Source organism: Kwoniella shivajii, chromosome 11 (genome assembly GCF_035658355.1).
Source record: "Kwoniella shivajii chromosome 11, complete sequence".
Taxonomy (NCBI): Eukaryota; Fungi; Basidiomycota; class Tremellomycetes; order Tremellales; family Cryptococcaceae; genus Kwoniella; species Kwoniella shivajii.
Genome location: NC_085918.1, coordinates 78,274 through 94,104, shown reverse-complemented (window position 1 = coordinate 94,104; position 15,831 = coordinate 78,274). Strand labels below are relative to the sequence as shown.

Sequence of the window (15,831 nt, the reverse complement as noted above, 5' to 3'; positions counted from 1 at the left end):
GAAGGATTCCCCGGCCCAACCAATCAAGTGGATTGTGATATGCTGATACGATGCGAAAGGAGATCTCTTATGGCATCCAAGCTAAACAAGAACAAGAGAGAAACGGCAGTGAAAAGAAATATTCTTTCGGATATACCATCCCGACAGTTCCTAGTTGTTTCCCCTTAAAATCCGTGAGATTTTCATTTAACCTTATCGCGACCACCATCACGTAGGAAAGCCAGAGAAAACCAAACCCTCTTGGATCGCGGCCATGATGAGTCAGGGGTTTAAGTTCCTGAGGGTGAACAAAAGTTGATATTTTCCCGTTTTGTCGGACTATGAAGAATGGCCTTGTGATTGTTACAACTCAGTGGAGTAGCGGTATATCCAGCAGTGTCCTCGCCAAGACTTGCTCCCAAGAGAATATCCTGGTACACTTGACGTTGACAGCACAATCGGTATTCAAAACGGTATCAAGTAGATCTTCTCCACCCATAATTGCCGGTATAGCGGAAAATGCAGATCTTCTGCTCTGAGACACGGTATCCTATCTCCCAAGACCTTATCTTGCTTCTGCCCCAGTAAACTCTGAATCAAGGTATATATAGACAGGCGGCTTAATAGTGTGACCCACCACCTTTTTCATTAGTCTTCTTCCATCTAGCAGGACAATAAAGAGACAAAATGATTTGGAATAAGAATAAAGATGATATCAATCACGATCCAGAAGAATTAGCTAAACGAGGATTGGATCCTCAAGCTTCTATCGGTCATGTCAAGACTAAAGAGGAGAAACGGTTTTTGATGAAACTCGATCTCTTCCTCTTGACCTTTGGTTGTATATCGTGAGTCAATGTCTTTCCTACATGTGATTACAGGACTCAAAAGACGCAATGATTGTAGTCAAGTCATCAAATACATCGATCAGACCAATATTAACACCGCGTACGTTTCCGGTATGAGTGAAGCGTTGAATTTACACGGAAATGAGTTGAATTACTTCACGTAAGTAAACCTGTTCTGCAAGGTGGATATCCCACTAAACGGCTGACGATGTTGTACATTCTCGTAGAACATATTTCAATGTTGGCTGTAAGTGAAAAACCTACATCATTACTATTGGATGAGGCGCTTGATATTGACACTATTGAACGATGTAGATTGCTTGTTCCTCATCCCTTCTCAAGTGATGATCACTAGAATTAGACCCTCCCTTTGGCTCCCTGGTTTAGAACTTTTTTGGGGTATCCTTACTGGCTGTATTGCAGCTTGCAAAAATGCGAAATCAATCTATGCTATAAGAGCTTTCATTGGTGGGTCGGCTTTCGATCACGGGAAACTTGCTGGAGGATACGCTCACTGACTATTATGGACAGGTATCGCTGAGTCATCTGCTTACCCTGGAACTGTCACCCTTCTCAGTCAGTACCCAAGTCAGCTGTCACTTGTACGAATTTGCTGCTGACAGATCGATTAGTGACCTGGTACACACCTACTGAAATGGCCAAAAGAATTGGGTACGTATATTGATGCATGGTAGTATATGAGAAGACTGACATCTCAAATTGACAGTTTCTACCACTCCTGTCAAGCTTTTGGAGGAATGATGTCAGGTGCTATGCAAACTGCGATTCATGAGAGCTTGGAAGGTAGATCAGGTATAGCTGGTTGGCAATGGACTTTCATCATCAACTGTAAGTGTGTGATCTAATAACAACAGGATAACAAGGCTGATCGATGAACACATACATACAGGTATTATGACAATTATTGTCGCTCTTGCAGGGTTTGTTTATCCATTTTTGCTTGATTTCTCTGTGTTGTTTCGCTGACCAGTCGTGTGCCATCAGACCATTCATGATTCCTGATTTCCCAAACAACCCAAAGTACGTCAATATTCCTTTTCCACATACCCCATCGCGCAAGGCACGAGGACTGATCGAACATTACTGTAACTTAGCCCTCGAGCATTTTGGCTTAATGATTCAGATATGGAAATCGCTCGTGAAAGACTTGCAAGATACACCCGAGAATCGCCCAATCCGATTAACTTCAAGACCCTCTTTAGGACATTGAAAAATCCTATATTGTACTGTTTGATTTATATTTATGTCGGAATGTTGATTGCGCCTTCTGGAAACAGCTGTAAGTCACATTCTCTCTCTTTCGTCACCATTGCGGGATACGAATAAATCGCTATGACTATAGTAAGCTGATTTGAGTGTGAAAAATTATCAGACTTCCAATTATGGTTGAAATCCTTGAAAGATGCTAATGGAAATAAACTTTGGGGTGTGAGCGCTTTGAATGCTATTCCATTAGGTGGTTTCGCGATGCAAGGTAAGTCCTTGACGAAGCAGTATCATACCAATTTGGTTTTGCTACAAACCTCTGACCTCTCGGTTTCTGATTTGTTGCAGTGACCGCCGTTTGGTTGTTCGCTTTCAGTTCAGATTTCTTCAAAACTCGTTGGCTCATTTTACTCATTATCTGCATTCTCGGTTCACCTTCTGCTATCATGATGGCAATTTGGAAAATTCCGGATGGTGCCAAATACTTCAGTTGTGAGTACCAGTTTCTTCTGGTTTCTGTTCCAACAAATGTGGTCCTCCCCTTATTGCCGACATCGACATAATATCAAGCCACAATTCCATTCATATGAATCTGGAGATCTTTTCCTGATGCTGATAAGCTTCGTAATTGAAACGAAAAACAGATTTCAGTCTTTACTTCTGTACATCAAGTGGACCTCCTCTTTGGTCATGGATGTCCGATATGTTACCTCGAGATGCTGAGCAAAGAGCTTTGATCATTGGTATTTGTAAGTGTTCACATCGTGTACCGTCTTCCTGTCATTTGATACTGTGCTAAAACCTGGCGAACACGGTAGGTATCAGCATGTATTACGCCGTCAGTGAGTGTAATATTGAATCATCGATTGACCTCTCGGTCTCTCATGTGAAATCAGCTGATATGTATCGATAATGATTATAGATGCTTGGTCAAACGTTTTGATTTGGCCTACTAAACAAGCGCCTCATTATCTATACGGATGGCCAGTATGTGTAGCACTCTGGATTACTTGTGGTCTTGTCATCGTCTCATTGAGAATATACGATATCAAAATAGTCAGGTATGTTTATTACCCTTTCTCTCAGTTTCACCTTTTCTACCTTGATCAAAGTTGGAATCATCGCTTAATCAAAAAATATCTTTAATATAGACCTAGAAACTATCGAATTGCTCAAGAGACTCATGAAGAAAATATGGCAGCAGAGTATTACACCACTGAAGCTAAAGCTGAAGACGATATGAACGGTATTGAGAAGGATATGGTCACAACCAACGTTCAAACCGTTCCTACTCTTCGAAATTAAAGTTTTTTTTTTCAATTTAGGCATGATTCTCATGTGTTAAAGTGAAAAAAATATCGTTCAATTCATTCCCTTACTCGTTATTATACCTCAAAGCGGAAAAGTGAAAGACTCTGCCCTATTATTGTTAGTTGCGGTATGTGATTTGGAAATTTGCACTCAAGAGCGATCGAGGGGTTTTTGGTTACAATAGTTGTTCTCATAAAGTATATAAAGTAGTAGTAAAACGGATGGTTGTCACTGAAATGTATGAGAATAACTACGTCACCTGAGTGCAAGCAGTGAGAAATGAAATAGAACGGAAGACACTGATCCGCAAGCAAGTGCAAACATTAAATAAATCAGAGACGTCGTGTGTTAATGATTATACATACAATCTGGTTTACCCTAACAAATACCGTCCACCAGCAGTCCGTAATACAACAATAATTTCACAATCGGTTCCCAAAGCAAAGGACTCATGGTTGGGACAGCCAACTATAGGACCCCAATCTCATGCAAGAACTGTATCGATGTGTTGTATTAGCTTCAAGGTATTTCGGGACGATGAGTGATTGTGCAACTTACAGCATCCATATCGAAATCGTTCCATTCCCAATTGACAGAATTCAGATTTTGTTCGTCCACCTAAGTAGCGTGGAAAAAGACCGAATGGATTAGTCTACCATTCTGGATAAGGTAGTAGTATTGTAGACTTACGATATTAGACATTACATCTGTGAATTCTTGATTGCTAAAATCGGCCGTGTTGGTGTCTATTTGATCTACTAAAGGCAAATGTAGTGGTTGCGTGAATAAATCAGACTTGAAGCCAGATCGAGATACGTTAGGCATTGTCGTCGTAGTTGTCGTCGTTCCTGTTCTAGTTATAGTAACGCCTGCGCCTAAAAGATCTAGATCTTCCGTTTCTCCCTCTCCTTCGTGATCTTGATCATCAGGTAAACGACCTGCATTATGTAACGCTCTGACTGCTTTGTCTCTCAATCTGTCAACTGTGACCTGTGAACCAGAACAAATGTCAATTCATACATAGCCACAGTAGTGATATGTATCACTTACCAGTTCTTCCCTGTCGGTCATCTTGAACAAGGCTACACCGCTTTCTAATTCTGCCAGTATAGTTCTCGCCAAGCTTGATGCTGGAGCACGAATGACAGCAGCTGCTAGACAAACACAAGCGCCAAATAGGTGGAAGAAGAAATGCCACCTTCTGTGTATAAGTTGACCTTGAAGTACCACCATATTTCTCACTAACGAAATGATAGCTCTACAAGCTTCTAAGCAAGTCAAATAGGATTGTTTCAATGGACTTGACAACGGTTCAATAGGTGATTCTCTTAATGCCCTAATGCACCAACCTCGATGTAAAGTCAACCTTGCTTCGTTGATATATAGCAATAACATGTTTCGTTGATAAGCCTCTTTGTGTTTTATCGGATCTGTCAAATCGTCAGGTGAAGGTGGTACCACGGGTGAAAGATGATATGGTAAATCATCTTGAAACGCAGAGATTTGTCGATCGATTTCATGTACTTCGGAATATATCCATGGTTTTATTCTGACTTGTTTTTCATTGATTTGCGACCATATTTTAGTCAGGATATATGATCGATAATGATATCCTGTATCGTCATTGGCGAATGGAATTTGAACGTCGATATTCCAATCACTTATACACTGTCCTCTTCCTAGAGAGACGGATTGCAAGACGTCCAAACCATGTATTTCCCAAAATACTATCCTTCGTTCCATGACTCCATCTAAATTCCATAAAGATCCATCACGATGTAATCCGATCGATTCACATATTCCCATAGCCATTCTTAATAAAGGCCAAAACGCATCTCCACCCGTGGTTTGCGTTCCTCCATTCATGATATAGGTTCCGTACAAGTAGATACACTGACAAAACGTCATTGAATGAGATGGATCGAGTGATAGGCAGGCTCGAGCACCATTGAAACAGTTTCTTGCGAGATCATTATGTGGAGGTCGGGAAAGATCCATCAATGCACCCACTGATAAAACCAGTAGACTCAATGCGAGGTGTTGAGGTCTCACTAATGCTGGATCTTGATAAAGATATGGGAACAAGTTATGATCCCATATATCCCGTTGAACGATATTAGTGACCCAACCATAAGTCTAGTGGAAAAGCAAAAGGCTATCAGTATGTGCTACAGTGACAGCGACAGGATGTTTAGCTTACTCGGTAATAAGTATCCGCCAAGCTGATGGTGACTTCAGGAGGAGGCAGGTAGTTTGCAATGATATCCTTGATGTCTGGACGAAGACCAGTGTACGGAGGGAAAAAATCGGAATAGTCCAAGGAGGAAGCAAGGTCGTATTGATTGGATGAACCGACAGGGGATGTTTCGGGAGGTTCTTGTTTTACATGCTTCTGCAACATTGAAAGACGAGTAGTGGAAATGTTAATATGTAGCACAACATGGACTGATTCTGTCAACTCACGGATAGATAAACACTTCCTGCCGCTCCATAATACCTTGACCGATGAGGATCATTTTCGTTTAGAGTCAAATGACTGACACTAGGTAAACTATCAGGCGGTGAAGATGTACCCGGATTTGGAGTCTGTAACGGTGGACTTCTGCTTTTGATTTCCTTTCGATTGGCATATAAGCTATCTTCCAGTAAAGGATGTCTTGAAGAAGTTGCTACTTTCAACGCTTCTTCTAACGCTGCAATTCGTTTGTGCAGATCCTGCAATGGCAAATATGAATGATTAATGACCATATGTGATGGATTCTCAGCTGATGGACACTCACTTCTGTACTCGCTAGAATCTTACTATGGTATCAAGACGGTTCAGTTCAATCATTGTGAAGGATATATGATAGATATGATACTTACGTTCTGCGGGAACCATTGACCAACTCGCCTTCAGGACAGATGCTACCATGAGACCAACGACCACATCAACGTCTTTCTCAGCTGCATCAAATCTTGACACTCACCTCGCCAGACCTCTTTTGACACAGTGAGCACAAGGGAAGACCAATTCGCATTTGAGTTTCAATCGTCGACATTCCGCACCTAGACGGTTTTGAATCATATCACATAAGCAAGTTACGCATAATTGCCACCAAACCTTGAGAGGGGTTTCGGGATGATTATCACTCACACGATAACGGTTTCTTCCTTTTCGCTACTGGTTTCTCCACGGCAGGCATCTTGAATGTTCTCACGGAAGATGATGACGATCGTGTATGCACATTGAAGTGGTACAATCTTGGAGTTCTGGTTGTCCCTTATCTTTCAGAGGGCTTCTCATCTGGTTGCAAAGTGATAGACTCGTACTCGTAGGGGATACTTGATTAGGTAATACTTGGGCAGAAGAGGGGCAAAGTCTGATTTCCATTCCATCAGATTTCAGTAAGACCGGGGGAATCAACAACCTATAAACACGTGACTTGTCGGAACACAACGTCCCGAAAGCATGGTACAGTTAGGTGCGCGGACTGCAAGCACTGCCTGGGAGGCCTTCCCGAGAGAGACGCCTAATTCTGGCCTCTGGCATACCCGCGTTTAAGCTTTTTTTGATCCCAAAAATGTTAAAATCAAAGAAAAAAAGTTAAAATCAGTCTTCGACTACAACATTACATTTTTGAACAACTCTCTCTCTGTGTTCAAAATCACCCAAAACTACATCACAAAAATGTCTTCAGAAGCTCCCATCGGTGTGTACCTAGCCCTGTCATCTTGCACTTGTCCAGCTGTTTTGCTGAGCGAATGTATATTTTGAATATGTAGCCCTTCTTTCCGTTTATGACAAAACTGGTCTCCTGCCCTTCGCCAAGGGACTCAAGGAGTTGGGCTTCAGATTACTCGGTAGTGGAGGAACCGCCAAATTGATCCGAGAGAATGGTTTAGAGATCGAGTGAGCATTCCTTCTGCCCGGCACGAGACCGTAATGACTGATCCACTTTCGTGGACTGTAGGGACGTCTCAAGCATCACTAAAGCTCCCGAGATGCTCGGTGGTCGGGTCAAAACTCTTCATCCTGCCGTTCACGGAGGTGAGTGGAAATACCGTCAAGAATCCGTCTTATGAGGTTACTGATACTCCACGTCTAACATTAGGTATCCTCTCACGAGACATTCCATCTGATCTTGCTGATCTTACAGCCAATTCCATTTCCCCCATCACTTTAGTCGTTTGCAACCTTTACCCATTCGTACTTCAAACCTCAAAACCTGATTGTACACTTGCAGGAGCAATTGAAGAGATTGACATCGGAGGAGTAACGTTATTGAGAGCAGCGGCCAAGAATCATGGACGAGTCTCAATCATCTCATCACCATCAGATTATGAGACTATTATTTCCGAGATCAAGTCAAATGGAAAAGTATCAGAGGAGACTAGAAGAGGATTAGCAATCAAAGCATTCGAAGATACCAAATCATACGATGAAGCTATCAGCGATTACTTTAGAAAGGTTTATGCTACTCCTGGTACAGAAGATGATATGAAAGCTGGTGCTGGTGTGGGTTATCAAAGATTACAATTGAGATACGGTGCCAACCCTCATCAAAAACCTGCTCAAGCTTTCGTCGAAAAAGGTGAAATGCCAATAAAGAGTGAGTCACCGCATGTCACCGACCTAACATCTTTTGCGTTACTGATGTGGCATGTTTGTATAGCACTTTCCGGATCTCCTGGTTACATCAACCTTCTTGATGCTCTCAACTCATGGGCTCTCGTCAAAGAGCTCGCCGCTGCTCTGGATCTCCCCGCTGCTGCCTCTTTCAAGCATGTCTCACCTGCCGGTGCGGCTGTCGGTCTCCCTCTTGATGAGCGGGCTGCCAAGGTTTTCGGCGTAGATGACTTGAAAGATCTCTCTCCTTTGGCTTGTGCTTATGCTCGTGCTCGAGGTGTGTCTTCGGTTCTCATACTACTTTTATCACACAGAAACTGATGACCGATATCTCGCTTGATTAGGCGCCGACAGAATGTCCTCTTTCGGTGATTGGGTCGCTCTCTCTCACACTGTTGATGTGCCCACCGCCAAAATCATTTCTCGAGAAGTATCAGACGGTGTCATTGCACCCGGATATGAGCCCGAAGCATTAGCAATTTTGAGCAAGAAGAAGGGCGGTAAATACTGTGTCCTCCAAGTGAGTATCTCTCTTCATTCTGAAGACTGTACAGGATATACCTGCCATGAAATACAGTCAAAATTGACGGTGAATTTCCCTTGATAGATGGACCCAGACTTTGTCCCCTCTGAAATTGAGACTCGACAAGTCTACGGTATATCACTCCAACAAAAACGAAACGACTGCAAGATCGACGCATCATTATTCGAAAACGTCGTCACCGAAAACAAAGATGTAAGTGAGATGTTTCCATAATTTAGGTAATCACCTGACAACCATTTCCTTCCTGCACTTCTTCAGTTACCTAAATCCGCCATCATCGATCTCATCGTAGCCACCCTTGCTCTCAAATACACACAATCCAATTCCGTTTGTTACGCATTGAACGGTACCATCATCGGACTTGGTGCAGGTCAACAGTCAAGAATCCACTGTACCCGATTGGCGGGTGATAAAGCGGATAACTGGTGGATAAGACATCACCCTAAAGTTCTCGCTCTTCCTTTCAAGAAAGGAACCAAACGAGCGGACAAAGCCAACGCTATCGATTTGTTCGTTACCGGACAAGCATTTGACGCTGAGGGTGGTGAACGAGCACAATGGGAATCTTTATTCGATTCAACACCTGAACCTTTGACCAAAGAGGAGAAGAAGCAACATTTGGCTGAATTAAAAGGAGTAGCTTGCTCTTCAGACGCTTTCTTCCCCTTCCCAGACAACGTTCACCGAGCAAAGAGAAGTGGTGCAACTTATTTAGCTGCTCCAAGTGGAAGTATAATGGATAAGGAGTGCATCAAAGCTGCGGATGAGAACAACTTGGTCTTTGTTCACCACAACTTGAGATTGGTAAGTTCCATACCACCATTTTCATGAAGGAACCACAAGTGATGTTCGTCCGCTTGTCTTTTTCTAGTTCCACCACTAAGTTGCGTATAATGGTCTCATAGAGTTTTTGGGTTGTGTTTAGTGTGTTTTCAATTCTGCTTTTTGTACTCAACGTATAGGTAATTACAGAAATCAAAGGTATCATAAATTACCTCACATTCAACATGTATGCACAAAGAATGCGAGATTGCGAAGAATGCTCTGTCTCCTGTCATATATTGGATGTTGGTATATGGGGTGAATTTGAGCAATCCACGGTGCCTTTTGATGATGAGGAACCGAATAAGGAGAACGCGTCGAAAATATAGTAACAAAAAGGAAATGAAATCACGTCGATTATGGTGATGATTACCAACCACCTTATCACATCAAGAACTAGAGTAGCTCGTATCATGTGCTATACATGTATATTGAAGTGTCCCGTCAGTGATGGTATGTGTGCATATGCATGTCATGAATCTGGATGAGACCGAGAATAGGAAAAGGACGATAAAGTGCAGATTGTGCAGAATAAAGTTCTGATAATAAATCATATATGAATTGTGGTGAGAAACAAACAATTTGTGCCGTAAAGGGTAATAGAGAGAGAAAAAGGTTACATCCAACCCTCTCTCATCCCAGAGAAAAGTGGGAGAATAAGGGGAGGAAAAGGATCTGCATGTCACCCACTATTCTACTCCAAAGCAAGCATCTATCAGAGATCTTTTTCATTCTCCATTTCAAGCTCATGGCAACGTTCCAATTGAAAATAGAATATACGAGTATAGTCACTTGAAGTATAATCAATCACCTGAACCATTTGATTCCCCACGCGACCTTTATCACGTCTATCGTTTTTATAGTCAACTTATGTACATCAATCAATCGTTGTAAAAGAACCCTCACCAACAAACGCCCTTTTGACGTTGCAATCTCGTTATCGTGATCTCATCAGTCCCTATCAAAGTTCAATCCACATACGATACTTCAGTTTTACATCTTGGAAACTGGGATATTGCTATTTGAATTGATCAGTCAGATCTTGATACCTTATGGACTATCAAAATCAAAACACACATCATCACACTTCAGCGGTTCCTCGATCACCAAACTTGAATCAGGAATCTTCATCTTCTTTATCATTCAATTCCAACTCGGTACACACGGCAAATAGTACGACTGCACATCCACGAAATATCAGTAAAAGGTATCCTTCACCTTCACCTGGATATTCTCCTCCAACGAGAGATCATTCAGATCTACCTCTACCAACCTACGAAGCAGATTCGCCCATCAGGTCATCACCATCAACTTTTGGTGTGGGTCATAGATTGTTACCAAGTAGAATCATGAGAGTCACAAGATCAAATGCCAAAACATACTTGAATCTATCAATCGCTTTCAATATCTTGTTATTAATCGCTATTTTCTTACCTACAGAACATGCCCACGGCATAATCGGTGATAAAGCTTGGTCAAAGGTTGAAGAATATGGTTTATTGAAAAGTAAATGGGGTTCTTCCTCAACAGATTTAGCACAAGCCGTGATGGAGAATAGAAGAGGTTGTAGTATGTGTGATGTCGATCCAGAGTTCTGCGAGGAGTTTGGGTACGTTCGACTCTCTTCTCATAAATCTATCAATAAACCCCCCTACTGTCGTCTCGTTCGGGTGAAACACGTCACATGATGACTGACGCGGTTATCGATCTCAATAGTGAGGCAAACTTGAACAAAGCACTAGAATTTGCTGGTGAGTGACACTGAATGATATCGGAAGACGTGAACGAGCATCACTGATTGAGAGACCCCAATATTGTAGGTTCGAATAATCGACTTCGAAGGGTACTAGCCAAGATCAGGAGTGGTCAACCCTTCACCGTCGGAGTAATAGGAGGTTCAGGTGAGTCTGATTCTTGCTGTCTATCCATTGCAATGATACTATGTAGACTGATCACTATGTCACTTTCATCATCTATCCCCGTTTCACTCGATCCATTATGCCATATCCTTCTTTGTCAACGATCTCTACATTGCAAACAGTATCGAAGGGGCATGGACTCAATGCGCCGGATGGCGATAACCCTCACACACCAAGAAATCTGAATAGAGTAGTATTTGATCACTTGGATAGCTTATTCCCAGCTGCCAATGGTATATCAAAGGGTGAAAGTGGAAAGAAAAGTAATAAAAACAGTATAATAAATGGCGCTCAAGGTGGAATGGGTTAGTTTTTTCCCTCCTTCTCCTTTGCCCGCTTGCCTGTTCGAGGGCACATAGGGCAATCCTGGTCAAATGGATATTGAGCTGCAGACGATGTCAGATATCAAAGGATCGCTACCAGGGATGTCGTGAGATGCCGGAGTAGGAATGGACATAACAGTCATTCGCATCGCTGCTAGCATTGCGAGAGGAGACGTGGAGACAATGAGTGAACACCGGGAAGCATTTGTCTAGCTAATTCATTGCTGACGTCTAAATCCACACTTCTGGCAGGTACCGACTATTTCTCTCTCTGTTTCAACGAGCATATACCGGATGATGTCGATTTGGTGATCATTGAACTTGCTATCAATGATGAAGTGTAAGTTATCGATATTGCTGTTGCTCCTTTGTGACCTGCATTGCAAGAGTGAATATTGATTCGCCCTGGTCTAAACAGGCTCATTCGAAATATGAACTCGTATGAACTTCTAGTTCGTGGATTGTACGATCTGCCTAATAAACCTGCTGTCATAAACTTACAGTAAGCTGATCGCGTTCATGCGACCGTACGAAGTCAGCATTCGCTGAATGACCTCAATTGGAAATAGTGTCTTTGCTTTAATGTTCCAATACATTGCCAATGGAGGTGATTTGGTATGTCCTTCTTACCATGTATGCTATTCTGCAGTGAACCGAGCTGAACTATTCCTATCTATTTAGCATAATGGTGTTGCCCAATATTATGATGTACCAACTATTTCTATGAGAAATCCTATATTACCTCAAGTCATGAAGAACACAACCATGGTCAGACATTTATTCCACAATCGAGTGCAGAAGACAGACTGGACCGATCCCCTGGATGAGATCGATTTGAGGCATGTAAGTGGAAATATCTTTGTCAATTGATGACATGAGAAAGAATGATAAGTTGATTGTATGTCCTTTTATGGGAAATAGCTGTCATGGCAAGGTCATGAAATGATGGGTAAATTGGGATCCGTATATATCGATACTCAGCTCTGCGAAATGGATCGAATAGAATCGAGGTTTGGCCCCGATGAAAAGATAAATTATGATGAGTTATATCCTGTCGAACCGTTGCCTCGAGTGAGTAGCGTTCGTGTTCCGTACAATCCGGGTACTCTTGCGCCATGCAGAAGCCTGTGCTGATAGATATCTAAAATAGGCTCCCCTGATGAAGAAGTTCAGTCCCACTTTTGTACTTCCTAAACTTTCACCGCAATGTTACTCTGCCAATGGGATCAAGCATCCTTTGAAACCAACCGAGCAGAATGGGTGGTGAGTATCTTGCCAAACTCTCGAATGCATCACCTGTAAGAGAACGTGGCTAAGAATTGATGCGCTCGTCTTTCTTCCTTTTAGGCGACATTGGAATTGGAAAGAGAAACATTACCTCGTAGCCGATGAACCTGGATCTAAGGTATCGTTCAAGGTTTCCACAACGCTGGGCGAGGTACAATTGCATTATCTCCGATCGTATCAATACAACCTCGGTTCCGCGAGATGTTGGATCGACAATGACACTGATAAAGCCATGAGGCTAGACGGGTATTGGAAGGAGCCATATAATATCGGACGGTGCGTTGATATCTCCATCGAAACTACACCAGCATAAGCCCCTCTTCGCTGACATCGTATATTATCCAGAGCTGCTACAATCCGAGACAATCTTACACCGGGAGATCATGTACTTCATTGTGAATTACTGAAGGAGACTGCCGATCCCACAGGTGGTAAGGAATTCAGAATTATATCTGTGATGAGGTAAGTCAACTTCCCGTCTTTATAATTAGGAAAATGCTAATGTCTTTGTTAATAGCATTTAAAGGGTACGAGTACAGCGCAGTCATATAGAAGGTCGTAAAAGTTAAGAGATGCATGTGTAGAGATCCTTTTTCCTTTTTCTTTCGGGGTTAAAGATAGATGGTTCAGATGCACGTGGTGTACAGAAGGAATCAAGCGCATCACATGTCATTACATGACTCCATAAAATCTTGTTCATTCATCAATTCATACAATTTCAACACAAATCACCCATGTATACAGCTTGCAAATCAAAGATAAAACGATATTATCTTTGCAGGACCACGAGGTCACACATATCCACACTGGAATGCATACACATATGAGGTACAGAGATCGTGTGGAAATGGGAATGTGGCGTTTCCCTTACACCTGCCTCCAAAATCACACAATGACGCCGTTCAACCCTTATCCCTTGTGTTTGTGTATGTGTATGCTGCTCGAGCGTGAGAAAGAGGGTATATAGTAGTAGCGAGAGGAAAGGATGTTATCTGAGGGTAGATGGTTGTCGAGTCAGATCGGGTGCCTGTTGTCATGATCAAGAGAGATCTGAAACACCTACTCAGCGGTAAGACACAAATCGATGTCCTTCTTCTGCAGTAGTGCTGGCTCATTGGCAAGGCGCTTTGTTCCCAAGCAAGGAGGCAATCAAAGGTCATGTGAAGCGAACAAAGCCTTCGGGCCTGGGTTCAAGTAGCATCCGATAATTTCATTATCAAAATCAAAGATATATAAAGGTATTTGGGGTATGATGCAACAAAGTGGGATCTTCTCATCGAAGTTTCAACAACTTCCGAGTACCAAGTCGCCGCTTCCAGTCGTTTCTGGTAAAAAAACCTCGAGTGAAGATACTCGTACAAGATGGTATTTATACTTTACGGTAACATCCTTGCTACTGTAAGTTCCGTCATATGTCTGGCTATGGTACGCAAATCGGGGGGAAAGTGAGGGAAAGGCTGATGATGATGATGATTCGCAGCACTATAGGGCAGTTTTAATATGCGCTGCAGAGATGGGATTACTGGATACTCCATGTAAGCTAAACTTTGTCTCGTCATTCACTTAGAACCTTTGTCACTCAGTGTTCACATGAGATAGTGTATGTAATCAGAGACATAGTGTCTGGCTAATGAAGCTGCATCGAGAAATAGCTTTCGAAACTCGTCACGTTGATTGGAAAAATCTTTGGGCACCTAGGAACGACTTTGATTATGATGCAAGTCCTTTCAAGAGAATACCATGGTTGGAAGATACAGAAGCTGGAATCACGTTATATGAAAGTAGAGCTATTGTCAAGTGTAGGTTGTTTCGAGGTACTGAATAAGCGCATATTTCATCTACACATCTCATACTATAAATCATCTACACCGTACCGTATCTTCTATTGTCGACACAAAACAAACCTATCAGAGAACCAACATATCGGTCTGCTTAATCGTAATAATTCTCGCTGATGTATCAATTAACATCTCGCTGTTTGTTGGCGTGACACGAACAGACTTGGCAATGAATACTGGCTCTTCCCTTCTACCCAATATGAACGATCCGGTCGAAATGGCAAGATTCGAAGTGGCATGTAGTATTGAATTAGGTGATTTCTCAGTATTCACCAAACCCCTTTTATACGAATTGGTTCAAGCTCCACATGTGTAAGTCTTCTTTTCTTTCCCGCTTATCTTGGCTTTTTTTTATTTGGGCGACAGTATATGATCATTGATGTTAGCATCTTGGCTAACGTATTTTCGTACATTCTGCTATACTGTAGACATCAACAACCCACAAATCAAATACTCGTGGAAAGCTATAAGAGAACACTTGAAAAGACCTTTAAAGGCTATGAGAAGATTTTAAGTAGACAACCTTATTTAGCCGGGGATAAATTGACTGTGGTTGATTTATTTCATATTCCAAATGCTCATTGGTTATGGACTGTAAGTGTTTCTCTTCACCGTTAACACGCTGCCAACGCTATTGTCTTCCAGTACATACTGAGGTTTCGCCTGCGTTTCTAGGTTGGGGATCTTCCTGAATTAGGTGATGGTACACTTCTCTTACCCAATCAAGAGAAGGTTAATTCGGATGGGACTTTACCCATCCCAGAAGAGCAACGAGACGGCACTTTACCTTTCCCCAAGGAGGAAGCCGATGGCAATCTACCTGTTCCACAAGGTGTATATCTACCTCATCTTCAAGCTTGGTGGGCGAGACTCATTCAAAGGGAAAGCGTCAAGAAGATCAACGCTGAGTTCGACAAAGGGTTGAAAGAAGCTGAAGAAGCTAGAAAGAATAAGCCTCCTACTCAGTAAGCAAGGATGAACTCTTCGCTTTGGTCAAGAAAAAGACTTTGAAAGTTTGTATTGCGAAGAAGAACATGTTCTTCGTATATGATTCGCCCGAGTGTGCTACAGAGATTATCATAAAAACATACATAACCTGATGCATGTGTTATACCCGTGTAATT

The 15,831-nt window shown here is 42.2% G+C and overlaps 5 protein-coding genes across 5 annotated transcripts; 4 read left to right on the top strand and 1 right to left on the bottom strand.

The window, feature by feature from the left end:
• Window positions 1-666: 666 nt before the first annotated feature.
• Window positions 667-3,359, top strand: IL334_007477 (uncharacterized protein; the record flags this gene model as incomplete). Its single annotated transcript, XM_062939167.1, has 16 exons — window positions 667-827; window positions 886-987; window positions 1,055-1,074; window positions 1,143-1,295; window positions 1,359-1,403; window positions 1,451-1,499; window positions 1,555-1,676; window positions 1,738-1,768; window positions 1,833-1,868; window positions 1,943-2,127; window positions 2,221-2,322; window positions 2,403-2,546; window positions 2,699-2,803; window positions 2,873-2,896; window positions 2,977-3,115; window positions 3,206-3,359. The coding sequence occupies 16 exons, from the start codon at window positions 667-669 to the stop codon at window positions 3,357-3,359; spliced, it is 1,572 nt and encodes a 523-aa protein (XP_062795218.1).
• Window positions 3,360-3,833: 474 nt separating this feature from the next.
• Window positions 3,834-6,550, bottom strand: IL334_007476 (uncharacterized protein; the record flags this gene model as incomplete). Its single annotated transcript, XM_062939166.1, has 10 exons — window positions 3,834-3,860; window positions 3,924-3,983; window positions 4,056-4,355; window positions 4,416-5,501; window positions 5,566-5,757; window positions 5,829-6,080; window positions 6,146-6,167; window positions 6,231-6,272; window positions 6,335-6,413; window positions 6,502-6,550. 10 exons carry the CDS (start codon window positions 6,548-6,550, stop codon window positions 3,834-3,836), a joined length of 2,109 nt encoding a protein of 702 aa, XP_062795217.1.
• A 485-nt stretch (window positions 6,551-7,035) lies between these two features.
• IL334_007475 (phosphoribosylaminoimidazolecarboxamide formyltransferase/IMP cyclohydrolase) lies at window positions 7,036-9,349 on the top strand (the record flags this gene model as incomplete). Its single annotated transcript, XM_062939165.1, has 8 exons — window positions 7,036-7,057; window positions 7,131-7,257; window positions 7,319-7,395; window positions 7,460-7,957; window positions 8,021-8,251; window positions 8,319-8,494; window positions 8,582-8,710; window positions 8,777-9,349. 8 exons carry the CDS (start codon window positions 7,036-7,038, stop codon window positions 9,347-9,349), a joined length of 1,833 nt encoding a protein of 610 aa, XP_062795216.1.
• Window positions 9,350-10,392: 1,043 nt separating this feature from the next.
• On the top strand, window positions 10,393-13,335 carry IL334_007474 (uncharacterized protein; the record flags this gene model as incomplete). Its single annotated transcript, XM_062939164.1, has 12 exons — window positions 10,393-10,949; window positions 11,057-11,091; window positions 11,161-11,241; window positions 11,382-11,564; window positions 11,835-11,922; window positions 12,001-12,084; window positions 12,152-12,197; window positions 12,264-12,425; window positions 12,504-12,653; window positions 12,733-12,845; window positions 12,930-13,145; window positions 13,215-13,335. 12 exons carry the CDS (start codon window positions 10,393-10,395, stop codon window positions 13,333-13,335), a joined length of 1,836 nt encoding a protein of 611 aa, XP_062795215.1.
• An 896-nt stretch (window positions 13,336-14,231) lies between these two features.
• On the top strand, window positions 14,232-15,676 carry IL334_007473 (uncharacterized protein; the record flags this gene model as incomplete). Its single annotated transcript, XM_062939163.1, has 6 exons — window positions 14,232-14,267; window positions 14,350-14,404; window positions 14,522-14,668; window positions 14,869-15,019; window positions 15,136-15,301; window positions 15,383-15,676. The coding sequence occupies 6 exons, from the start codon at window positions 14,232-14,234 to the stop codon at window positions 15,674-15,676; spliced, it is 849 nt and encodes a 282-aa protein (XP_062795214.1).
• Window positions 15,677-15,831: the final 155 nt, after the last annotated feature.